At 38.8% G+C, this 27237-nt stretch overlaps 1 protein-coding gene across 8 annotated transcripts in view; it reads left to right on the top strand.

Moving 5' to 3' along the window:
• The window catches only part of CCDC171 (coiled-coil domain containing 171), a 341259-nt gene extending 334913 nt beyond the window's left edge, over positions 1 to 6346 (top strand). For 7 of the 8 annotated variants that reach the window (XM_061425240.1, XM_061425244.1, XM_061425246.1 and 4 more), the window contains one exon: positions 3915 to 6346. In XM_061425240.1, coding sequence (XP_061281224.1) covers positions 3915 to 4139 — 225 coding nt within the window. In that variant the 3' untranslated portion in view covers positions 4140 to 6346. The remainder of the gene's footprint in view (positions 1 to 3914) is intronic. The other variant, XR_009737984.1, reaches the window with a different exon arrangement.
• Positions 6347 to 27237: the final 20891 nt, after the last annotated feature.

The following is a 27237-nucleotide window of genomic DNA, read 5'->3' as shown; positions in this document are numbered from 1 at the left end:
AGTCCAATACTCCATTCACCATACTATTTGCCTGGCATAATCTCCTTGCAATACTATTCAGGCTTACTAAATTAAATCACTCCTCATTTTTTATACTACTGGATTCTGGAAGACTTAACTTTATCGTAAATGCTGCACGGGAGACAGATGGCTTAGAGACAGTCATTGTTTTAGAAGCCTTGGTCTGCAAAGTGACTTTGATATATAGACAGTTTAGTCATTATCTTATTATTACACTAGTGCTGTATTTATTTTTATTGTTAAAAAACACCCTTAGAAAATGGAGATATTAAAGTCTTGAAAAATGGTTAATGGACATGTGTAATTACTATATTTCATAAGATTTTTAAAATACAGAAATTTAGTAGACATATTTTGTATTGTGAATATATATTTTAACTGATGGACTATAACAGCTCAAATAGAATCATTTACAGCTTGTTAAGTAAATAAAAGTGCCTCCATAAAGATTCACATGACACCTAGCTTTTATTTCAGGTAGCTAATTTCCTTTTAAAAAATTGCCTAAATTTTGATTTACATGAGAGACTATTAGAACACCTCAGCAGTTTAAAAAGTAGCTTAAATGACCACAGATTTAAAATATAATATCACATGGTGAATATTAACTTTTAATGGTCTCTGATAAAAAGTTATTTAACTGTCTCTTACTTTCTGTGTTATATTAAAAGTGTTATATTTCTGAATATTATTTACAACATATTTACTTGTTACTTTAACATCATATTTTCAAATCAAGATCTCACCAGAATTTTTGCGAGTTTGTTTTTAAGCTCTTAAGTGACTTAAAATCAGATTTTATTGTATTTCACGGAAAAGATTATTTTCTAGCACTGCATGCAGTATAGCAAATGACCTCAGTAACAGAAAAACAATTATTTTCATTTACACAAAAGTAATTCTGTTTACTTGATGGAGGGTTTGTCTTTCAAGGGGTGCAAATCTTCGAAGAAATCTCTTCTTTTTTTCCATTAAAAAAATCTTAATTGGAGGATAATTGCTTTACAATATCGTGTTGGTTTTTCCATACCACAGCATGAATCAGCCATAAATATATATGTGTCCCCTCCCTCTTGACCCTCCTCCGACTGTCACCCCATCCCACCCCTCTTGGTTGTCACAGAGCACCGGATAGAGGTGCAGGCCTAGGGACAGGCTTGTGGACTCAGCAGGGGAACGAGAGGGTGGGGCAAATTGAGAGAGTAGTCTTGAAGCATATGCATTACCATATGTAAGAGAGATAGCCAGTGGGATTTGCTGTATGATACAGAAACCTCTTCTTAATGTTGTTTCCCATGCTTAGGAGGTATTATTTCTTTAGTGTTTCAAATCAGAATCTCAGGTACACAAAAAGTGAGACTTTGGTTTGAAATACCAAAGACATACTCAATACCCCATTTCAAGGTTATTTGGTCAAAAAATGTATATTAGAAATAAAAAACACTTTCAGGCAACATGGTGGAAAATAGACATAAGAAAAAGTAAGACAAGAAAAAGTAGAAGAGGTGCCCCTTTGTAGAGTTTAAAATCCACTGAATGTATTAAGGGGAAGTGAGCAGTTAAAGACCTTTCCTAAAGGATAACCTTCCTCATGTGTAAGGTGTTAGGTCAATGGACTCATAAGAACAGAAAAGGAAATTTCAAGTACAGAATATGGATTTGAGTAAGATATATCTAACAGGAGCGGTTGATCCATTTGGCACAGTTACCTTTCTCTAGTCTAAAGCATCAAGAAGGAGATTTTCTCAGAGAGTAGCTGAGCTTCCTTGGTCTGATTCTGCACATATACAGTTTTCTTAAACCAGAACCTGAAGTATAAAGATGTAACAAGAAACTTGTGAAGGCTTGCCTGCCAATACTCTTTGATCATAATAAATAGTACGATTGCTCTGAGTTTTATTATGAAGAGAATCAGCCCCACCATCTCCTGCTCTTCCATTGTCCCTCTTACCCCCAGGTCTGGCAGAATCAGTTAGCAGATGGCATTGCAGTCTTTACAGCAGCAAAATCGATCAAGTAATAATGCTGCCAATTCAGATGCAGGGCTAAAAAAAAAAAAAAAAAATCACCAAAGATGGTTCTAGCAGCAGGAAAAGCGCAGGAATCTATACCTCCAGCTTCTGATGTAATGAGATGCCTCTGTTCTGGTTCTGAACTGATCTAGTCACCCATTAGGGTTGTGCAAGTGAAATCTCATCAGCGCTTCTAAGCAGGGTCAACATATGACCTTGGGAGTTCTTTTCTTTCAGCAAGGATAAGCTAAATCCTCTCCTTCATAAAGCCATTTGAGTGGCCATTTTAGGTGGGTTTGTTTTTTTTTTTTTTCTTTTTAACTTCCAGCAGAAAAAGAGATGATTTCCGTCAGCTGTAGGCTTGCAGTGGAGAATCAAGAAATCAAAAGAACGGAGATCAAAGAAAATTGCTGAACTAGGTGTTAGATGCAGCCATTGATTTTTCTCCAGTTGTAGTTTTAAAAAAAATCCACAAAAATGGTAACGCATACAACAGTTGAATTTCTAATATGTTTCTGAAGCCAGAGATTGCTTCCTTCACGCTTTCACATGTAGAAGCGGTTTTGTATAACATGACATAATAAAGCAGATCCTTAGCATTCATGCTATTTTGTTGTCAAAACCTTAAGAGAATCTACCAAAGAGATGTTTTGTTATTAAAACCTCTGCAATATAAATGTGTTTTTTAATGGAGACACTTAGGACTTGACTTATTATTTCAGCAACATTTATTTACTGGGAATCTGGAAAATTCTGACATACAATTGATTACTATTTTTCTCCTATCTATAAATGCCATAAGGTAATACCTATCTGCTTTACTGGTAAGACTTCATTTATGTTAAGGGTTAACTACTGTTTACTGTTGTTACTTAAGACTTAAATGTATAGCTTCAACAAAATATTAATTATGTTTTTAAGTATTTCATGAGTGTGTGGGTTTCTTAAGTTTGATTTCCAACAATTTCTGGGTAGCAGTAATGTTTTAAAATATGTCACAAACTGTTTTCATGTTGCATTCCCATATCTTGGTATATGATTTCCAAATGCTTATAATAGAACAGTCATTAAAATAGGGTGGTGACATTATTATTAAAGGTAAAGACAAATAGTTCATTTCATTGGCATTTTATATGTTGGTATGCTATTTTCTATAGGGTGCAAGGATTGACTTGTTTTTCTTTGTACTGTATTGTTCAATTAAATAAGTCAGGCTGATAACTTAAACACACAAATATTCATAGTTATGAATTTTCTAAGCAGTCTAATCTCCCAATTATATAGCATATATTATAGAGGGCTTCCCAGGTGACTTAGTGGTAAAGAATCCGCCTGCCAATGCAGGAGAAGCAGGTTTGATCCCTGGATCAGGAAGATCCCCTGGAGGAGGAAAGGGCAACCCACTCCAGTGTTCTTGCCTGGAAAATCCCATGGACAGAGGAGCCTGGTGGGCTACAGTCCAGAGGGTTGCAGAGAGTCAGACACGACTGAACGACTGAGCACACACACACACATATAGCATAATGAAATAAACATTATTGTTAGAGTTGGTTTCTGTAATTTGCCAGTGGATGGAAGAAGAGGCAAAAATGCCTGCTTGTACTGACTTTTTGATTCAATAACTTGATAAAAGTTTTCTACAAAGTTTTAGTGTTTAGCCCAATTCCTGATGTCCCGGCAAGTTTTTGATGTAGAACAAATGAGGTTCAATCACAACTTGGAAAATAATTTAATATTTATGTATTATCATATAGATTATTTAAATTGCCGTTTCCACCCCATTTCATATTATGATTCTTGGTCCACTTCTCTGTTTATGGGTTTAGACTCTGTTGGAGTTTTCAAGTCTATGTTTATTGTTCTCTCCTTTTTGTATCATAGACAGGATCACGAGACCACTCAAATCTCTCCATTCCTTCGAGAGCTGCTCTTCCTGCTGACACAACTGATGTTGGGGATTTTTTGCCGTTGAAAGCTGAACTTGACACAACTTACACTTTCTTAAAGGAAACACTTATAAATTCTGTGCCCCTGGCATCATCATCTAACTCGTCTCCAGTGACAATGTCTGCTACTGCCAAGCGACCAGCTCAGATTGGTTTATGACTTTATGAAATAAAAAGCATGCAGGAAGAGTTAACAGTACAATTAAAATTGTTTTGATGGGGGATTTTCTTATCAGTTGAATTTTGTTTCAGCTCAAGTGGCCGTGGGTTTTTAAAAATTGTGTGATATCTTGATGTGTTCAGGTATCTATGTCTCCTCGAATAATGAAATAACCAACTTTTTTTCCCCTCTAAGTTTTATTTATTATCACAGTTACTCATTTTTATGTAACATATTTTTAAATGTTAAAGAATGACACATTTTAGGTAATTTCCTTCAGACTTAAAAAAATCAATAAGCCATTTTAGTCTCTATCTATCAAAGTTGTTTCATACTTGTCTATTTTAAAGCAGGACTGCAATACTTTAATAGGATTGAGAGAGCTATTTGAAATGTATGCCAATGATTCCTGTCATTTCATGGCAGCCCTGCCATGGTTCACTGAGCCCCCTCTTCTCTCTTGTCAGCTCAACTGAAGACAAGCATTTAGTTGCAAACTTTAAGCAGGTTGTGCAAAACAGAAATGATGTGACTGCTTCTCCTCCTGCACAATAATGTCACTCCTGGTCAATGTGAGAAGGTCAGGTTGCTCCTTGTAAAGCTACATGATACCACTTGCCCATTTGAACAAGTTAACTGCTGCATCTGGTCCCTGCAGGCATTGAAAACGCCTCCTTTTTAGCAAGCCTGCTTGTGATAAGAAAGTCGAGCACTTGTGCTGGGAAGATGTCTGTGGTGCGTTTAGGCACTTTTTAAGGACAGTTCCCACACCAGTACAGCAGGTAACGTATTTAGTATAAGCTGAAAAACTTCAAGGTAATGGCTGTTTTGACCTTCAAAATAGACTCCTTTTTTGTTTGTGTGGTTGGTAGGACCCAAGAGTGACGCCCATCTTTGATGCTGACAGAATTTAAAACAAGGCCATTGCCCTGCATTTTCTGCCTTGTAGCACACAAAAGTAAAATTGTATGTCAGGCCGAGATGTCGGGGAGCTGACAAGATGCCCCAGTGACATTTCAGCTAGAAAGAGCAAGTGTCTTGCAACCAAGTGGTCAAATATCAAATAATAGGTCAAGCAAGAAGGAGCTGAGTTCTAACCACAAAGAGGTTTCTGGGAACTTACTTGACAAGCTTTTGGGTGCTTTGTGGCTTGACAAAGTGATGTTCTGTTGGGTATCGCTAGACAGACTGTTCTTTATCGCCTTCAGAAGATCAGACATTGACATTGATTAAACTCTTTAACCCTTAAAGGTTAAATCCTTGCAGTTTGCATCATAGTAAGTGAAGAACAAAAGGCTATTTGTAATACGTTATTTGTTTTTGTTTTAATCATTTAACTCCCCAGTGATATTAACTTCTGATGTGAGCTGTACTTTCTGACGAGTTTTGATACAAAAATCCATATTTTATATTATGTTTCATTATGGAGTTTCATTATAGATACATTAGAAAATAACAGTATGTATTATGGAATCTATATTGTCTTAACTTTACAGTGACATTTGATTCAAATATACCCAATTTTTAAGAATTTGTTAATTGGCCTTGGTAAATAAAATTGGTGTACTATTTACATATTAGCCAAATCAACCAAGTGATTTACTCCATCTGAGATAACACAGCACTATGGCTGTCATGCTGTGTATTCTCATAGTGCTGGGCCGATATAATAAGCTTTATATAAATCTTTAGAAAGCTATTTCTATGAAGTAAAATTACATCTTTAACCAAATTTCTCTTAATTCTTTCCTTGGAGTTCTTTTTATTAACCATTCTGGGTTTTTAATATTAAAGAACATTCCCTGTTTAATGTAATATAACATGTATGAAATTCAACTTGCAAATTTATTAAAACACAGAAAATGCTGTTGTTTCTATACAGATCATAGAATAATTTCTGCATGTTTCAAAGTACTTTCTTTTGCCGTTCCATATAGTAATTAAGATATTGGCAATATAGGTATAAAATACGATTCATATGACATCATTGAGCTTCCGATTCTCACATTGTAGAAAAACAATGTCACCTTACATCACATATATGTCTGGTGTGTGTATGTTTGTGTTAAATCTGTTTCAATATCCTAGTAATTAAAGGGGAAGGAGCACCTTTGTAAATTTTGCCTTGGACAGACCTTGGTCTTCTTGCCTTAATTTTACAGTCTGTTAATGGGATAACACCAGAAATAAATGTATATGTCTCTCCATCTATGTGAGTATCTGATTTTATAAACTTTATATAATTAATTCTGAACCATAAATTCAAAAAGATTATTAAATCAAATCAAAGCATGTCACATTTATATCCAACTAGATGCTAAAGGCCATAGAGACTGAAGGATGAGCCTTCTGAGCAATCATTAGTATTCACTACCAAATATAGTAATTTTTATACCATATGCTTTTTTCCCCAGAAGTCAGACCCAGCAGGAGGAGAAGATTTAATGACATATCCTATGGAGATCTGAGAAACTCTAGACTGCTTCCGAGCACCTCAGTGACCAATCGCTGCATATTTGAGATCTGTGTTGTGTTGACGAGGATGGTTGCTCTATCAGCTTCTTTACTTCCTTAAGAATGATGTATAAAATAGACTTTTCTCAGGAGGACAACTTCAAATATTTTTGGAAGGGAAGAGAATTTTACTTTACCCTTTAGTATGTAGATTTTCTTACCTTCTGTGATCTAGAAAAATACTGTATCATCCATCACTATCAAAGGGATTCTTAAAGTTATTGTTTTGGCACCTAAATCATGCTTACTTATTGAGATTTTTTGCCAGAATGTTTAACATAAACATTTTAGACTGATGTAATATGAATGCAAAGAGGTGTACGAAATTGAGAGAATTGCCAGAAAGTGAAATTTGCTCAGTCGTGTCCGACTCTTTGCGACCCCATGGACTGTAGTCCATGGAATTCTCCAGGCCAGAATACTGGAGTAGGTAGCCTTTCCCTTCTCCAGGGGATCTTCCCAACCCAGGAATTGAACTGGGGTCTCCTGCATTGCAGGCGGATTCTTTACCAACTCAGTTATCAGGGAAGCCAATTCAGATAACTGCCAATTCAGTGATGATTTAAAGACAAAGGTAAATAGCCTCTTAAATAGTAGAATGATAACTTTACCAAATGTCTAACTTTACTAAACTTGGCAACACTATTTATTTCACATTTATAACATCTGTTATCAAGTGCTCAATGAGAGCATTACTATTTTCATGTTACTTTATTTACCAGTTAGAGGTGACTTCCCTGGCAATCCAGTAGTTAAGATCCTGCACTTCCACTGCAGGAGGTGTGAGTTTGATCCTTGGTTAGGGAGCTAAGATACCCGCCCCCCCAAAAAAAGTATATTTACAAGTTATATCTGAATTCATTCTATAGACAATACTGAACAATGGTAAGTCAATCTTACTTTACTATGCACTTTTTATACACTAGTTTTTTAATATAAAAAATGGAAAGTAACATATTTGTTGAGCAACTATTCTATGCCAGCTATTATAGCAAAACTCTAATGTTCTGGGTATTTCCATTACCATCTTATAGATGAATAACTTAGCATCTAAAATGTTAAGCATTTGACTACCTAAGATCACACAGAACCTAGTAATTACTAAGTCCAGAGCTATAACTCCAAAGCCCACGTTACTTCTACTTTGCCAGGCCTGACTTCAAGAAATAATTAGCAGTTTTTAAAAAGGGCAAAATTTAAAAAAAAATTTCATGACTAGTTAGGAATAATTTTCAGAAGTGTGTTTTGGTATGAAATCTAGATCATTTATCCATTGATTGGATAAAACACACCCCTCCCTCTGTATGACTAGTAATGTGAAGAATAGTAACCTTTATCCTTACCTTTCAAAGGACCCAGCACCTTTTATTTTGTTTTCTAGTGTCTCTAACTTGGGCTCAGAGACTGCACAAATGCTCTTAGGACAGACCCTCAGTTGAAAGCTATTGATGGTAAGCCAGCCTGACCAAGCTATAACTTTCCAGTGGAAAATAATAGCATATGCTGAGTAAAGCTGATCAAGAAAGCATTAACTTGTATATCTCCTAGGATGGAGATGGAGATTTTAAAAGATGTTTTTTGAACTGATGTCATAGACTGAATAATGACCCCAAAGATATCCCTGTCTAATCCCTAGAACCATAACTTACATGGTAACAGGGACTTTGTGGGTGTGATTAAGTTAAGGATCTTGAGATGGGGAGATAATCTTGGATAAGCTGGTAATGCAGTCACAAATATCCTTGTGGGAGAGGGAGCCAGAAGCTGATTTGACTACAGAGAGGAAAAGGTGATGTGATAATGGAAGCAGAGATTCAGGGGATGCCCTTTTAAGGTGAAGGATGCGGCTGTGGGCTGAGGATACAGGTGCTGCTAGAAGCTAACATAGGCCAAGAAACAGACTCACCTGCCAAGGATCTAGAAAGGTAAGAGAATAAACCTGTGTTGTTTAATGCCACAGTTGTAGCCCACCAGGCTCTTCTTCCCATAGAATTCTCCAGGCAAGAATACTGGAGTGGGTAGCCATTCCCTTCTCCAGGGGATCTTGCTGACCCAGAAATCAAGCCTGGGTCTTATGCATTGCAGGAGGACTCTTTATCGTCTGAGCCATTAGGGAAGCCTTTTCAGCCACAAGTTTGTAGTAATTTGTTACAGCAGCCATGGGAAACTAAAACAACCAGTAAACTTTAATGTTTTTTGAAAAGATTCATGCATTGATCTTTTAATATTTTCTAACGAAAATAATTTCTTCTTTTAAATTATTCTGATCAGTTGCTTTCATAATTGAAATTCACATATTTTTAGGTTTCCATTTTATATTCCTGGCTTCTGAATACAATAAACAGTGATTGTCTAGCTGGGACATTTAGTCACTTTTCTATTGCCATCATTTTTGATAGTTTTTAAATTAACTTGTGAGTTCAGTATGTATTTTAATGTTCATAGCTTTAAAAAGGTATCGTGCTTTAAAAGGTATGAGGGTCTATTGTTTTAATTTGGTTCCCTTTTTGTTGACATATTTCTATAGCTTTTTTACAAAAGAAATTCAAACTTGAAAAACTTTATGTTAATCATAGCTTAAAATAATGATTCAGAATTTACAAATCATATCTTAAATGCACCAGAGCATTTTATCTTTACCGTTTACCCATGAGTTCAACATATGTCCCTAGTCATTTATCCATTTTTTAAATTACAATTGAAGTGAAAAAAATTTTAATAATTTCCACACAATGAAATCTTCAAAAAATTTTATTGTATAATATTTGAATATATTTTGTCTTCACTTTGCTGAAATCAAGTAGTTTAAAAAAATGGTATCGTTCAGTGAGAACAACTTGAAATGATTATGTTCAATATAATGCAACCTAAACTACTGAAAGCTTAAACCTAGAGTGTTAAATATTTCAAATACAGCAAAAGCAAGCAAACAAACAGAACCACCTCTGGTTTTGTAAGGAACACATCCATCCCTCCTGGTTAAGTGAGACATAAATATGTACATTTTACATATTGGTGGAAGAGCTCCATCTTTTCTCAAGAACCTTGGTAGTTGTATAACGTCTCTTTTCTGGCCATGGAATGTGTTGATTGGCACACCCGGGGTATCAGATGTCCTATGAGTTCATACCTTGGGTGCTTTCATATTTTCTCTGAACTATTCCCTGCATGAGCCTTTCCGGTTTGTTTGTTTTAAATCAAACTGACTCACAAACAAGTCTTCCAAACTGTGTCTTCTGTGCAAATTAAATTTCCATCGACATCTCAGATGGAAAATTTGTTCTTAATCTTTGCAGTAGTGAGATCTAATTGATATTGCATGCTGTCAGTGGTAAAATATCTGGATACAGTGCTAGAAGGAGATAAAACAGAGTTCTGCTCTTTCCTCTAAATCACCTTGTGTGTGGGTTTTGTTAGACGGTCAGACATAGGTTTTCAAAGCACTGACCTTAATGCTAGTCATGCAGCAGAAGCGCCACATAGGTTTTGAAAACTACTGGGTTAATGTTATCTGAGAACAGGTTTTATTTTTGTGGTTTAATTGAGTCATGCTTCATTGTCTTTTATTGCATGTTAATGCCAATGAAGTGCTGATTGTTGACAGAGTCCTCCCAGCGAAGCGGCTCCAGAAATGTTGAGCTGCTCTAGGAAACTATGTAAAATAAAAAGTCTTATTTAGATCTGTAGAAGACTCCGCTGACAGGTTAAGAGCTATCAGATATTCATAAATATTCACTAATAACAAGAATATAAGGGGAGCTACCTGTTCTCAACAGATTCCTTCTGTTTGGGGGTATTTATATAAGGGGGAAATCTTAAATGTAATCCAGAGTAAATGGAATCATACTCAATGCCTAATAGAAAGCACCATGTAAAAATAAATATGGAATATATACTAAGATAGTGAATTTTTGCCTTTTTTCTTCCAGCAATGGGCAAAATATATTTTTTTCTTTCATTTTTCTAAGCTCACCTCTGAACTGAAAGTGAGATGCTGTCCCAATAAAACTGCATGGAAAGCTATAGCACCTGAACACTCCAACTCATTGTGAGTCCTTTCATGGTTCCAGAAGCACATCTTGTAGTCACACTTAAGTTTTCTTCTGGACTGGAGAGAAATAATTCCTAAGCATCTATTGTGAAGACTAGAGAGAGATTCCTATGAAGCAGAATTCACATTCACAGTCAGAATTAAAGTCATGCTTTCTGATAATTAATGGTGGTGACCATCCATAACATCATCTATAGGAAATGACAACCCACTCCAGTATTCTTGCTGGGACAAACCCAGCAAGCGTTTGTGGACAGAGGAGCCTGGCAGGCTACAGACCATGGGATCGAAAAGAGTCGGACACGGCTGAGCAGACACGCACCACACTACACCAGTCTCTTCAATAAATGAGAAAAATGGACAGTTACATAGAAGAATGAAACTGGACCTCTATCTTACACCATATACAAAAACAAATTAAAAAGGGGTTAGACTTGAATGTAAGGCCTGAAGCCATGAAACTCCTAGAGGAAGACAGAGGCAGGATATACTCTTTGATATCGGTATTAGCAATATTTTCTGGTCCTGTCTGCTCATACAAGGGTAACAAAAGCAAAAATAGACAAATGGGACTGTATCAAAGTAAAAGGTTTTTTGCATAGTGAAGAAAACTGTCAACAAACAAAAAGCCAATGTACTGAAAGAAGATATTTACAAATTATGTATCTAAGAAAGGTTATATTCAGTATGTAAAAAAAACTTATACAACTTATTATCATAAAAACAAAATAACGATTAAAAATGGGCATAGGAGCTAAATGGACATTTTCCAGAGAAGACATAAAGACACATGAAAAGATGCTCAGAATCACCTATCATCAGGGAAAAGCAAATTGTCTTATTTATTATTGAGTCATAAGAGTTTTGGATACAAGTTCCTTCTATATGTTTTGCAAATATTTTCTCGCATTTTTGTGGGTTGTCTTTTTACTTATTTAACAGTTCCCTGCCTCTTGAGAAATCTGTATGCAGGTCAGGAAGAACAGTTAGAACTGGACATAGAACAACAGACTGGTTCCAAATAGGAAAAGGAGTACGTCAAGGCTGTATATTGTCACCCTGCTTATTTAACTTATATGTAGAGTATATCATAAGAAACACTGGGCTGGATGAAGCACAAGCTAGAATCAAGATTTCTGGGAGAAATATCAATAACCTCAGATATGCAGATTACACCACCCTTATGGCAGAAAGTGAAGAAGAACTAAAGAGCCTCTTGATGAAACTGAAAGAGGAAAGTGAAAAAGTTGGCTTAAAGCTCAACATTCAGAAAACTAAGATCGTGGAATCCGGCCCCATCACTTCATGGCAGATAGATGGGAAAACAATGGAAACAGTGGCTGACTTAATTTTGGGGGGCTCCAAAATCACTGCAGATGGTGACTGCAGCCATGAAATTAAAAGATGCTTACTCCTTGGAAGGAAAATTATGGCCAACTAGAGAGCATATTAAAGAGCAGAGACATCACTTTGCCAACAAAGGTCCATCTAGTCAAGGCTATGGTTTTTCCAGTAGTCATGTATGGATGTGAGAGTTGGACTATAAAGAAAGCTGAGCATCGAAGAATTGATGCTTTTGAACTGTGGTGTTGGAGAAGACTCTTGCGAGTCCCTTGGACTGCAAGGAGATCCAACCAGTCTATCCTAAAGGAGATCAGTCCTGATTGTTCATTGGAGGGACTGGTCTTGAAGCTGAAACTCCAATACTTTGGCCACCTGATGTGAAGAGCTGATTCATTGGAAAAGACCCTGATGCTGTGAGAAGGGGGATGATAGAGGATGAGATAGTTGGATGGCATCACCGACTCAATGGACATGAGTTTGTGTGAACTCTGGGAGTTGGTGATGGACAGGGAGGCCTGGTGTGCTGTGGTCCATGGGGTTGCAAAGAGTTGGACATGACTGAGCAACTTAACTGAATTGAACTGAAGCAAGAAAGTTTTAATTTGGATTTAGTTTTTTGTTTTTGCTTTTACATGCTTTTGATATGATATCTGAAATCAGTGCCTAATCCAGTTCACAAAGATTTGTTCTACAGTTTCTTGAGTTAATTTCCGTATATAGTATGAGGTATTTATTTTATTTTTCAAGGAAATTCAGTTGTCCCATCACCCCTTGTTAAAAGACTACTCTTTTTCCATTAAGTTGTCTTGGCACACTTCATAACTCATTTTCCTCTATAGATCTAAGGGCCTTTTTCTAGAATCTCTATTCTTTCTATTGATCTATGTTATATCTATTCTTAGCCAGAACCACACTGTCTTGATTACCATAGCTTTGAAGTTAATTTTTGAAATTGAGACATGTGAGTCCTCCAACTTTTTTTTTTAAAGGTTGTTTTGGTCCTTTATGCTTTGTATTTCTATTTGAATTTTAGGATCAGCTTTTTGCCAAATGATTTTTATGCATCTGTTGAGATGATCATGTGTTTTTGAGCTTTATTCTATTCATATCATCAGAGAAGGCAATGGCAACCCACTCCAGTGTTCTTGCCTGGAGAATCCCAGGGACGGGGAAGCCTGGCGGGCTGCTGTCTGTGGGGTCGCACAGAGTCGGACACGACTGAAGTGACTTAGCAGCAGCAGCAGCAGCAACAGTTCTGCTATACCACTGGAGTGGGTTGCCATTTCCTTCTCCAATGCATGAAAGTGAAAAGTGAAAATGAAGTCGCTCAGTCGTGCCTGACTCTTAGCGACCCCATGGACTGCTCGCTGCTGCTGCTGCTGCTAAGTCACTTCAGTCGTGTCCGACTCTGCGACCCCACAGACGGTAGCGCACCAGGCTCCCCCATCCCTGGGATTCTCCCCCATCCACTGGAGTGGGTTGCCATTTCCTATGTTCCATCATTTAAATTTCACGTATTAAACCGATCTTGTGTTCCTGGGATAAATGTCACTTGGTCATGATGTGGTATATAAACCTTTTTTTTTATGTTGCTGAATTCCATGTGCCAGGATTTGTTGAAGATCTTGTATCTCTGTTTATAAAAGATATTGGTCTGAAGGGTTTTTGTTTGTTTGGTATTAGGTTAAGACTGAGCTCAGAGAAAATGAATGGGAAATTCTCCCTCCTCTTCTATTTCTTGGCAGAGTTTGGGGAAGATTGATGTGATTTTTTTTCTCTATATGTTTAATAGAATTCACTACTGAAGATTTCTGGACCTGGTCTTTTCTTTGTAGGAAGTTTTCAAAAATATTTTAAACTTTTAAAAAATTGTGGTTTTAAATATATGGTTGTGGTTTAGTTGCTAAGTCGTGTCTGACTCTTTTGCAACCCCATGGACTATACCCTGCCAGGCTTCTCTGTCCATGGGATTTCCCAGGGAAGAATACTGGAGTGGATAGGGATTCCCTTCTCCAGGGGATCTTCCTCACCCAGGGATTGAACCTGGGTCTCCTGCGTTGCAGGCAGATTCTTTAGCAATTGAGCCACCAGGGAGGATTCCCCCCACCCCCACCTTAAATATATATATAAAACATAAAATGTATTATTTTAATAATTTTTTATTATTAATTCAATCTTTACTAAGACCAAGCTATAGCGTTTAGCAAAACTTTAATGAATACCTGGAAATAACTGAAGAGAATTTTATCATAGAAAAGAAAGTAGTAAAATGGAAATAGATGTTGTTCAGTCATTTAGTCATGTCCGACTCTGAGACCCACCAGACTGCAGCATGCCAGTCTTCCCTTTCCTTCACTATCTCCTGGAGCCAGCTCAAACTCATGTCCATTGAGTCAGTATAATGCAATCCAACTGTCTCATCCTCTGTCACCCACTTCTCCTCCTGCCCTCAATCTTTCCCAGCTTCAGGGTCTTTTCCAGGGAGTCAGCTCTTCAGATCAGGAGGCCAAAGTATTGGCGCTTCAGCTTCAGCATCAGTCCTTCCAATGAATATTCCGGGTTGATTTCCTTCAGGATTGACTGGTTTGATCTCCTTGCAGCCCAAGAAACTCTCAAAAGTTTTCTCCAACACCACATTTAAAAAAATCAGTTCTTTGATGTTCAGCCTTCTTTATGGTCCAATTCTCACATCTGTTCATGACCACTGGAAGAACCATGGCTTTGACTATACCCACCTTTATCAGCAAAGTGATGTCTTTGCCTTTTAATATGCTGTCTAGGTTTGTCATAGCTTTCCTTCCAAGGGGCAAGCATCTTTTAATTTCATGGTTGCAGTCACCGTCCACAGTGATTTTGGAGCCCAAGAAAATAAAGTCTTCACTGTTTCCATTGTTTTCCCTTTTATTTGTCAGGAAATGATGGGATCAGATGACATGATCTTAGTTTTTTGAATGCTGAATTTTAAGCCAGCTTTTTCACGCTCCTCTTTTACCCTTATCAAGAGGCTCCTCAGTTCCTTTTCACTTTCTGCCATTAGGGTGGTGTCATCTGCATATCTGAGGTTATTGATATTTTTCCTGGTAATCTTAATTCCAGGTTGTTCTTCAACCAGCCCAGCATTTCGCAGGATGTACTCTGCATTTAAGTTAAATAAGCAGGGTAACAATATACAGCCTTGACATTCTCTTTTCCCAGTTTGGAAACAGTCTGTTGTTCTGATTCTAACTGTTGCTTCTTGACCTGCATACAGATATCTCAGGAGACAGGTAAGGTGGTCTGGTATTCCCATTTCTTAAGAATTTTCCAGTTTGTTGTGATCCATACAGTCAAAGGCTTTGTCAATGAAGCATAAGTACATGTTTTTCCGGAATTGTCTTGCCTTTTCTACGATCCAGCAAATGTTGGCAATTTGAGCTCTGGTTCCTCTGTCTTTTCTAAATCCAGTTTGTACATCTGGAAGTTCTCAGTTCACGTACTACAAAGCCTAGCTTGAAGAATTTTGAGTATTACCTTGCTAGCATGTGAAATGAGTGCAATTGTGCAGTAGTTTGAACATTTTTTGGCATTTTCCTTGTTTGGGATTGGAATGAAAGCTGACCTTTTCCAGTCCTGTGGCCACTGCTGAGTTTTCCAGATTTGCTGACATATTGAGCACAGCACTTTAACAGCATCATCTTTCAGTATTTGAAATAGTTCAGCAGGAATTCCATCACCTCCACCAACTTTGTAGTAAGGTTTCCTATGCCTCACTTGACTTCATACTCCAGGATGTCTGGCTCTAGGTTAGTGACCATATCATCATTGTTGTCCGGGTCACTAAGACTTTTTTTTTTTAATAGCTTGAAATTCTGCTACAGACTAAATTGTGCGCCTTCAAAGTTCGTATGTTGAAACCATAAACCTCAGTGTGATATTTTGGAGATGAGGCCTTTGGGAGGTAATTAGAGTTAGATGAGGTCCTGAGGATGGGTCCCCTGTGATGGAATTGGTGGCTTTATAAGAAAAAGAGAGGGGGAGAAGAGAGAAAGTTCATTTTCTTTCTACAATGCAAGGACACAATGAGAAGGTGACTGCAAGTCAGGAAGAGGATTCTCACTGAGAACTGAATTGACTGTACCTCAATCTTGGTCTTCTCAGCCTCTGGAACTGTAATAAGCTGCAGGCTGATTCTGTACCATCTGAGCCACCAGGGAAGCCCCAATATACTTTAAGCCACCCAATCTATTAGTATTAGTATTAGTAGTAGCCTGAGCTTAGACAGCATCTTAACTTTCAGTGAAAGTGTCTAGTTAACATGTCAATAAGTGGTCCTGACTTATATGTGATGAGGATGACAAACAGGTGGAAAGATGTGTCTGGCATGAACAAGATTTTAAGTTGCAGTTTCCTAAACAATGTTAAGTATTCTTTGTGGGTAACAATGCCCATTTTAAAGTAGGCCAGAACAACTGGAAGATTCTTAGTACTTCAGAAACAATGTCTTGCCTTTTCTTCTTTCTCTCCCCTTTCCCACCCCCCCTCTTTTTGACTCTGCCTATCTCTTTTCCATCTACTCTCAGCATGACTTCCTAAAGGTACATTTTAAGTGGTTGGGGTTATTTGAAAAAGTGTCTGAAGTTGTCCTCCCTGCTAAAGGAATTGTACTATAAAGTAGAATAATTTGAAAGGGAGGAGTTTGTCTTTTTTCATGCACTATAAAAAGCTTTCAATTCTTTTAATAACTGAAAAGGCTTGTGCTTCTGTTAGAGTCTCTAAGAACTTCTGATAAAGTTCATATTGTAGTTGTAGTGTATTGATATTTCATGAACCAAGAGAATACAAACTTCTTTTTTGGAGCCTCAGTCTCTCTCCGACACATGTCCCCTCTCACGGATCCTACCGAATGGTGATGCACAAGTAATGCAAATTAAGGTGTTCTGTTTATAACTTAATGTAACAGAAGAGATTGGAGCACATGCATAGTCTTTCTGTACTTCTGAGAACTCTTATCTCCTTCAGCAGTAATTGAGCATGTATCATGTTTATGGCCCAGCCTAGCGGTATGAGAATTCAGAACAAAAGTCACTCAGCAGCTGTGTGACCTTAGGCACATCATCTAACCTCATGAACTTCAGATTCCTCTCTGGGAAAGGGAGATAATGACACCTATTTTGCTGGGCTTCAGTGAGCACTCTGTGAGAGAATACTGAACACAGAGCTAAATGACACAGAGTAGTCACTGTCTCGGATAGGGTAATTTAATTACCTTATGAGGCATCAAAACCCACACAAAATTATTGGGAGGAAAACTGGGTAATTCATGGAACCCCAGGGCAAAGAATGCAGCCAGCCTCCAGAGGAAGCAGGGTTCTTCTTTCTCGTGTGTTCCTGGGGCTCCCTATCTTCTCATCACTGTTGCTCTCTGTACATCTCCTTCTCTCCTCTCTCTTGCTGACCACCTCTCTGAGCTCCATTTCCACATGGCCCGGGCCTGGTCATCGCAGCTCCACTTCATGTAATTTTCCACTTTAAGAGCCTAACAGAGCGTAGTGTGAGACTCTTGATTCTTTGTGGTCCACCTCCCTGTAGTCACCGGTGTCCAGAGAGTGGGCCCTCTGGGTTGTTACCTGCTCATCAGAGGCCACGGGAAGAGACAGGGAGATGTGGTAGATTCTGTGAGAAAGTGGGGTGGGGTGAGGAAGAAACTGGGTATCTCCAGAAAAGTCACCCAAGAAACCTGAACTTTCAGTCTCTCTGGTAGGTCACCTCCTCCCCATACATCCCACCTAAATCTGTCAAGTTTTGTCCTTCTTGTATCTTGCCTAACTGTGGACTTGTTCCTGCTTCTTGAAGCTCCTTTTTTCAGTTTCCATGTAAATACATGATCTTTGTTATCCTCATGCTTTTTTGATAGATTCTTCTTTGGGGATTCCTCTTCCTCTTTCCCCATAAATACTGAGGAGTTTGTGAGCTTGTGTCATCGTGTCTGCTCTCTTTGCCCCAGATGTCTGTCCCTTGGTGAACTCAACCACAGAGTGCTTGGAACATAATACTTGGCTTTTCTTTAAGAAAGGATTTTATTACTGTTTTCTTCTTTTCCAGACTCTCTTCTTAATGCTTGAGACCTAGCAATATGCAATATTTTTAATATATTTTATGGAGTTTGTAGTGTGGATTATGTGATTAGTTTTGGGGTGCATATGAATCTGTGAAGTATGTAAAGCATATCTAGGAAAGCAGCAATGAGGACTTTAGCACCTTTTAAGGGATCCTCAGTTCTGCTCCCAAAGTCACACAGGCAGTTGTTCCTGGATAAACAGTCATGATGAATACTGTTTGGGAAATCTCTCTGGTGCTGGATACTTATGTAAGAACTTATAATAATCTGCTCATTCATATGGTTGTGACTGCTGGAGATGAATGCAGTCTATCATAACTGCTTCACTTATGTTTATTCACCCATAGGTAGAAAGACAATAAATAAAATTGTGTGTGTGTGTGTGTGTGTGTGTGTTGGACTTTGGAGACTAGGCACTACTGTGACTCAGCTACACTCAGCTGTAACATAAGGAGGGAATTTGAAGTAGGGAAATCAGAAACTAATCTCAGAAACCATCTTCCTATACAGAACCATTGAGGCAACATAAATAGCATTTTTCCAATTTGGGGCAGAATAGAAGAAACCAGGGGAATTAGTAGCCCTTGGTGTCAGAAGAGATGGCAGTATAGGCTCATACAAGCAAAACTGGATGGTATGGCTATGGAATAGTAGAGCCCAGGTGGGCAACAAGACAAGAAAGAAGGTAATGCCACTCGAGCCATGGTCCTGGGACAAAGGTGAGCAACTACAGATCATTTGGGGCCCTGAGATTGTCTTGGTTAAAGGAAGTGTAGGCATCCAGGGCTCCAAAAGCATGCCACGATGGATGGAAGGAGAATACAGCCTCATGCCTGTCTAACCAGAGGGGATTTTTTAAATGATGATAACTTTGTGTCAGTAATAGTGTCACCATGGGTTGCATGTCAGTAAATATAATCATGCCGGAGAGCATTTGGCTTTATATATCACAGTCCTTAAATGATTTCATTACCTTTGATCCAGCTTCTAGGAAGCTTTGGGAAGGAAATAACCAGTGATATACACTAAGATTTCTCTGTGTGATATACATGACATGGTTATTTGTAAAAGCAAAATAAGGGATTGTCAGATAAATTCTGTATTCATACAACAGTCTATTCTGCAATGTTGAGAATCATGGTTTCCTAGAATACTGCATTGTTCTCATGCAGATTTCACAGGCACAGTTCTCAAGAGGTGATGTTTGAGCAAAAAGATGGGACATAAAACTGTATAGAAGCTGCTCTTTTCATAGACTTTTCCACTCACAGCCCTTTTATAGATGTGAACTAAGCTGCACAACAGGACAAAAGAGGCTGATTTTACCCAATAACAACAAATGTTGTTTAAAGACACTACGCACAAGTGGATTACATATGAGAGTCAAGCCTGTTTTTAAGTAGAATTACTTTTATGTGCAAAATGATTTTGTTTCTACACATACACATAATGGGGTTCCCTGGTGGCTCAGACGATAAAGAATCTGCCTTCCATGCAGGAGACCTGGGTTTGATCCCTGGGTCGGAAAGAGCCCTTGGAGAAGGGAATGGCTACCCACTCCAGTATTCTTGCCTGGAGAATCCCATGGACAGAGGAGCCTGGTGGGGTCATGACTGAGTAACTAACACTTCCGTATACAAAATGATTTTGTTTCTACAGATATACATAATGTAAATAGCTACATTAGTATATATTTGAGAGAAAATATACCAAAATACTACCAGAAGTAGAATTATGAATAATGTTTATTTTCTTCATAAGTGTTATTTTCTTCATCATACTTTTCTGTATTTCTCTATTTTCTACAATGAGCATGTATAATTTTATGTTTTGAATAAAACAAACTTGATAAAAATACTAAGGGAATTGTGTGTACAAAGAGCAGTATAATAAGCAAGGTTCTGTAATGTGGCAAAGGGAAATAATCTTGCTTGAAATAATGTAATACACCAACTAAAAAGACTGTGTAATGCAGTATGTAAATTCATTTTCTTCCTTAGTTGAGTGAGACATAGATTCACAGGTGGAAGCACAGCTAACCATTTAGTAAGAGTACTCCTGCATTCCATTAGTATTCTTTATTTAGTCAGCAAGACACCAGTGATAACATTGTTAACAGGGACAGTCCCTTCTTAGGATTTGTCCTGGCAGCCAGGTTCTGTGTAAAATACATTGTTCATATTGTCTCATAATGTCCAAAAATTTCTTTACAGGTGAGGTTATTTATTAATAGATCCACAGAGATTGTGATTTGCCCAAATTAGGCAGTGAAGGAATGGCAGATGGTCCTACTGTCCAACCTTTGATATAGTGGAAAATATAAACAATTTGGGAAGAAAGAAGTTATACTGTGATATATAGAATAATCAGCCACCAGAAGATGCTCATTTAAAACAAAACAAGGTGAGTCCTCTACTCCTTGGCAGACCCGTGTGGAGGCTGAAAGTACTTGATAGCATCCACCAAGAAGTGGCCAGAGTACTTTTTGAGTTTTGTGTGTAGCTGTTGAGATAGACTGGTTAATCAACAGAGAATTTCAGGCCATTCTTTTTCTTCTGGTTATTGGCTAGTTGGGAACTCTGTACTTGGTTGAAAGATACCACAGAACCAAGTGATGAACAAGAAGGGATAGCTCTGAAGAGGAATGAAAGCAGAATTTTAAGAAACTGCTGATGTTTAGGAAATGAAAGGGGCTGATAATAGCAATTAATGATTGTGAAATCTGGGCCTCTGCTGTGAGTCTTAAAACCAGTTCTAAAACAGAAGAAGATTAAAATACATATTGATCTGCTGATGGGCCAAAGGTAAAGTTTAAAAGCAAAGCATTGACCAATATGTATTACATTAATTAAACCCTTCTCTGCGAAGTGAAGAAGCACAGGCTGATAACTAGTATCTGTGAATTCCTGAATTGATTCTGCATTGAGCACACTTCAAAGATGTGAGACCATGTCTGTTTGCAATCACCTTCAGAAAGGCTGTCTTTGCAGCAGAGGGAGGCCCTGAGACACTGCACGTTCTTGTGTGCAACTGATCCCCCTACTTGCTTTACTAATGCAGCGGCTGTAATAGCAACAGGCTTTGAAGTGAAAGCTTTGCTGGAGTTATGTGCTCATTAAAAACTACCACGCTTTCATACAACCCAAGAACTCTAATGGGGAGGATTTCATGTTAAGAGGGTAGCAAAAACCTAGATTGCCTCAATCCGTGCCCTCTTGCTTGCTTGCTTGGCACCCACTGAAGATGTGGACCATCTCTTTCAACTTTAGACAGAGCATTCTTTAAAAGTGATGAGGACCTTGGAGAACTGGCCTATTGACTTACATTTAGGCCAGTGTTTCCATTCTGCTGTTTATCTCATTTGTTTTTTCACATATGGCTGATTAACACAGGTTCTGCAAGGATCCCAAGGGTCTGGGGAGCATAGTAATTAAGAAATACTATGGGAATTTAGAGTGTGGTAAAGATGATACTTTAAATCACTGGAGAAGGATGGATCATTTAATACATGGCATTAGAATTACTGGCTACCACTTGGGACAAAATAAAACTAGATCACTTATGCATAAGTAAATGCCAGAAAGTAAAAAAATTAAATATGTAAAATGAAAACTTTTGAATGTACTAGAAATATGCATAGATGATTTGTTTTTCATATTATTGGTATAGGAAAGGTCATTCTAGGCACAGCTCCAAACCTAAAATCTACAACAGAAAATACTCATAAATTTGACTGCAAACACATTTTAAATTTTAGAGAGAAAAACATACCATAAGCAATCTCAAAAAATAAACAACAAACTAGAGAAAAATATTTGTAATGCATATCAGAAAATGAGCTGATTGTTTTTTTACACTTAAAGGACTCTTACAAATCAGTATGAAGAAGATAAACACTCTGATAAAAAATAGACAGACATAGAGTGTCAGTTTCCAGAAAATAAATACAAGGAGATTCATTCTAGCCAAATCCTAGAAATATAAGTTCATCAATAACATGACTTATTGACTAAATACGATAACAGCTGTTAAAAAGAGGGAAATAAAGTTATATATATTGATATGGAGAGGTGTTCCTATGCCCAAAATAATAGTTTAAAGTTAAAAATACTCAGTAAGTTGCATAACAGTGTTTACTATAATCCCTGTTTGTATATAGAAATATATGTCAATCTGGAAGGATGTACAAGTTAATGGTTAACTCTGGGGATTAGGACTGGAATTTAAGAGGATAATTTTAGGTCTGTAGTGTTTGAATTCTACTTTATATTATTCTTAAAATAATTTTAGACACGAGTAAGCAAATATGAAGGCAAATTGTGGTAAAAGCTCAAACCAGGTAATGAAAATGGAATGTAAGATCAGATCCACCATGCATTAATGAATAATCAACATGAATTAGTCCTGGATGGGTATAGGCTGAGGGTATTCCACTTGCCTACAGGGTCTCCTGTTCTTTAACTCTCTGTGTCAATCTGGCAAACAGGCACTGAGTCAGAGTTGGGAGTACAAGAAGTCAATTGAGAGTAAAGCCCATGAAAGATGGAGAGAGCAGGACTGGGGCGGGAGCCCTCAGATTGTGGTGCTGCTTGGCCACCTAGAGAAGGCCAAGAAGGGAAGAAGAATTAGGCAGGGAGAGACTCCAACTTTGTGCAGATCAGACAGCCAATATAGCGTGATTCTCTGGAGCAAACCAGAGATAGTCTCCACCTATCACAGGAGACAGGTTTTGGGCAGAGAGATGGCCAGACTCTTGGACTGCCACCATGCTCTGCAGTGGGCTTGGGGGCTGCCCAGAGGGGCATGGCCTCACCTCCTGCACTGTTGAAGATCCCAAATGTGCAGCAGCCAGAGCTGTTAGACGCCTTGCATCAGAACACAATTTTTTTTTTTTTAGTTGGAGGTTAACTGCTTTCCATTGTGATGGTCTCTTGTTGTACATCAATGGGAATCAGTCATGACTATTTATATATATTTATATCCCTGCCCTTTTGAGCCTCCCTTCCCCTCCACCCCCATTCCACCCCTCTAGGTCATCACAGAGTGCCAGGCTCCCTGTGTTGTAGAGCAGCTTCCCACCAGCTATTGATGTTACCCATTACTGTGTATATATGTTAGTGTTATTTCTCAATTTGTCCCACGTTTTCCTTCGCCTGCTGTTGTACACAAGTCCGTTCTTACGTCTGCTTCTCCATTTCTAAAAGGAGAGCAGCCCCACACCTCCTTAGCTGCCAGAGTCCAGATCCACTTCCTAAACGTTCAGGGAGTAGCTCTTACAGGTTGTCAGTCGGCCTCTCTTTGGGAGGGGGGATTAGAAGAGGGAGGTTAGAAGGACACACTGCAGCCCCTGTTGCTGCGCTTAGTGTCAGAGCTGTGAGTGATATTCACACTCCCCCTCCTCTACTGTCTCACCTCCGATCCCCTCACCTTCAGCTCTCACCTCTGCTGGTCTCAATGACTTACTGGTGACATTACCCAAATCCGTGTTCCTCAGGGATCTGAGCCCCAGCTAATCATCCCTTTCTTAGGGCCTTTTCAGTTCACTGAGCTGGGCAAGGAAGTACCAGGATGGAAATGTTCTAGGCCGTGGGGGCAGGATATTTTCTCGCTATGTGGAAGTCACACAGCACATACCCCACCTCCCCCACAGTCCCCTTCATTGTGGAATCCAAAAGATGCACACACTTCCATATGTCTTCTGGCCAAGATCTATAAAACTCAAAAACTTTGTAAAGTTACAAACCCAAAGCCTTTCTCTCCAGATTATTGTCTATAAAATAACTGAAAAACAAAGAAATCAACTTTTCTGCTTGCAACAACCCTCCTTCAGGCAATGCGTGTCTTCTGAACTGCCTAAATGAGATATGTATCTGTGATAAGAAGATGTGGGTAAAAACAAATGGTTTAATACTTCTAAAGGTTTGACGTGGAAAAGTTTTTTTTTCTTTTTTTAATCATCTTTAATACTCTTCATTTTCCAATAAAGTTGAAGTCAGGTCATCAGGTAATTGAGTGGGGAAGGAACTCTGGAGATTTGAGGAGAGGAGAGAAGACGTGAAATACTCATCTCAGAATGGGGAAGAATGCGTTTCAGATGGAGCCTGTCAGCTCAGCTATGTGATTTTCTCCATCGTTTGTTTGGGTGAAGGCATAGAGATTGTTGGGTTCATTCATTCTGGGTCAGTCCCTTTGCCTCAGACAAGGGGAGACAGGAAAGGAAGTTGAGGGTGTTTGAGAAAAGGTGCTTATATTTAGGGGCCATAGCATCTGGTCTGGATGAGGATTGATGAGCCTCCCCATCTTTATATATTTAACATCTCCTTGTCACCTAGCTCCTCTTAAGACTGCTTCAAGTCACCCCAGTCTTAGAAATGTCCTTTCTTGGCCCCATTCACATCCCTTTCCAGCCTCCACTCTGTCTTTAGCCTCTCCTTCACAGCCACATTTTTTCAAAAGGTTTGTGCTGTGGTCTCCATTGCCTCATCTCTCATCACTCAGCCCACTCCAAACAGGGTTCCCTCTCAGTCATGAACCTATACAGTTTCATAAAACTAGAAGTCAGTGGCCTGACTTCTAGGCCACTAAGTCAAATGGATATCGAGGAACATTTTTTTAGTGTTACCTTATTTGCTCTCTCAGGAGGATTTGGCACTTTTGACCACTCCTTTTTGGAATACTTTTGTCCCCATGGCATCTGTGACATTCTATTTATTTACCCTCTTACCTCAGTGATTGCCCTCTCATTTTCTTCATTCTTGACTCACACTTTTCTACCTTACTTTTCCAGTTAGGATTGAGTTTATATGTGCTTCACAGAAAACAAGCAAAATGGTGATTGCAGCCATGAAATTAAAAGACACTTACTCCTTGGAAGGAAAGTTATGATCAACCTAGATAGCATATTCAAAAGCAGAGACATTACTTTGCCAACAAAGGTTCGTCTAGTCAAGGCTATGGTTTTTCCAGTGGTCATGTATGGATGTGAGAGTTGGACTGTGAAGAAGGCTGAGCTCTGAAGAATTGATGCTTTTGAACTGTGGTGTTGGAGAAGACTCTTGAGAGTCCCTTGGACTGCAAGGAGATCCAACCAGTCCATTCTGAAGGAGATCAGCCCTGGGATTTCTTTGGAAGGAATGATGCTAAAGCTGAAATGCCAGTACTTTGGCCACCTCATGCGAAGAGTTGACTCATTGGAAAAGACTCTGATGCTGGGAGAGATTGGGGGCAGGAGGAGAAGGGGACGACAGAGGATGAGATGGCTGGATGGCATCACTGACTCAATGGACGTGAGTTTGAGTGAATTCCAGAAGTTGGTGATGGACAGGGAGGCCTGGTGTGCTGCAGTCCATGGGCTCGCAAAGAGTCGGACACGACTGAGTGACTGAACTGAACTGAACTGACTGAAGATAGAAGAGTAATTCTCTTACAAACAAGGAAGCCCAGTGGTAGGCCATAGAGGAATTCAGTGTCTATCTTTCTGTTTCAGCATCCTAGCGTTCTCAAGGTCACCTTGTGGCCCAAGATGGCAGCCATCACATCCGTATGCCAGGAGACATCTAAAGGAAAGGAGAAAAGGCAAAATGTTGGGCATTCTAGGTGAGTCATTAAAGAAGATTCTTGTAAGCCCCATTCAATTCTTATGTTCACATTCTGCTGACCTCCCAACTGTAACAGATGCTGGGAAACAGTGTCTTTTAAGTGAATTATCAGGTCCTTATTACTAAGGAAGAAGGGGAGGATAGGTACTGGGAAGCTTATCAGCAATTAGATTTGGATATTCCTGAGGGTCTTATCCTGAAGCCCTGTCTTTCTCATCCTATATATACTCTTTTCAGACAAACTCATCCATGTCCATGGCTTTCAATATACCATGTTAACCCACTGATTACAAACCCATCTTTTTTCAGTTCTTCATGCTCCCTTTGAGCAAAGCTTTTTTGATAGACTGGGACATGGTTGTGTCCACAACCTAGTACAGAGCCAAGATTCAGAAAATATCACTTGAATGTGAACCAAAAAGTTGTATGGGTCTTACAGTGTCAGGACTGGGGAAACCGAAGGGGCCCAGGAAAAAAAAGGGTCGTGGGAGCCATTTCTGTATGATGCACTTCTCATGGTGGGGCGTCTCTGGGGTCACTGGGGAGGAGTGAGAGAGCTGAACTGCCCCACCTCCATCTCCACTGATTCAGGGAGAGGACCCTTTGCTGCTTCCACAGGCTTTGCCACCTGTTCATTTCCCAGGGGCAGATCTACACAAATACCCCTGCCAACCTGGAGTATCTTGCAAGCAACTGGGGTGCTAAAAAGTCCAGTCCAAGAGGTTTTTATTCTATTTAACCTTACATAATTATTATATAAAGTTGAGTAACAAGGACCATTCACTTCAAATCCACCCACAGAAAGTGGCTGAAGTTCTGTTCTTTAGAGGAACTGGGCTGGATACTGAGGGGAGGAAAGCGTCCCAGGTGGCTCAGATGATAAAGAATCTGCCTGCAATATGGAAGTCCTGGGTTCAGTCCCTGGGTCAGGAAGATCCCCTGAAGAAGGGAATGGCTACCAACTCCAGTATTCTTACCTGGAGAATTCCATAGCCCACCAGGCCAGAGGAGCCTGGTGGGCTATGCAGTCCACGCGGTCGCAAAGTGTCAGACTCGACTGAGAGATTAGCACTTTCACTTTCTTTCCACAGAGCAAACGCACACACACACACACAGGCAAACTTGACAACATTCACATTTTCACCCTATTTAAATCAACAATTTCTTATTTGGGTTGCTACCCTAGGCCGGATACTCTCTTAAAGGCATTTGAGACACCAGGATATAAATAACTCAGAATAGAAAATAGTTCTATTTTTTTCTGAATTTTAATAATGAAGAATTGCGGATCAATCCTTGTTTTGGAGCAAAGAGAACATTATTTATTTTTTAACAGACTTGCCAGCATTCAATTTGCCTGTAAAGCAATTTTTAGATCTAGGAGATTATTTCCATTAACTGTCTACTTTCAAGATTTATTTTGTTCCTCAAATTTATTTTTATGGCACCTAAGTAAAATAAGTTTTGTTAAAAAATTAGTTCCATTTTCCTTCT

This window comes from Bos javanicus, chromosome 8 (assembly GCF_032452875.1).
Source record: "Bos javanicus breed banteng chromosome 8, ARS-OSU_banteng_1.0, whole genome shotgun sequence".
NCBI classification, from domain to species: Eukaryota; Metazoa; Chordata; class Mammalia; order Artiodactyla; family Bovidae; genus Bos; species Bos javanicus.
This window is presented reverse-complemented; position numbering and strand designations above follow the sequence as displayed.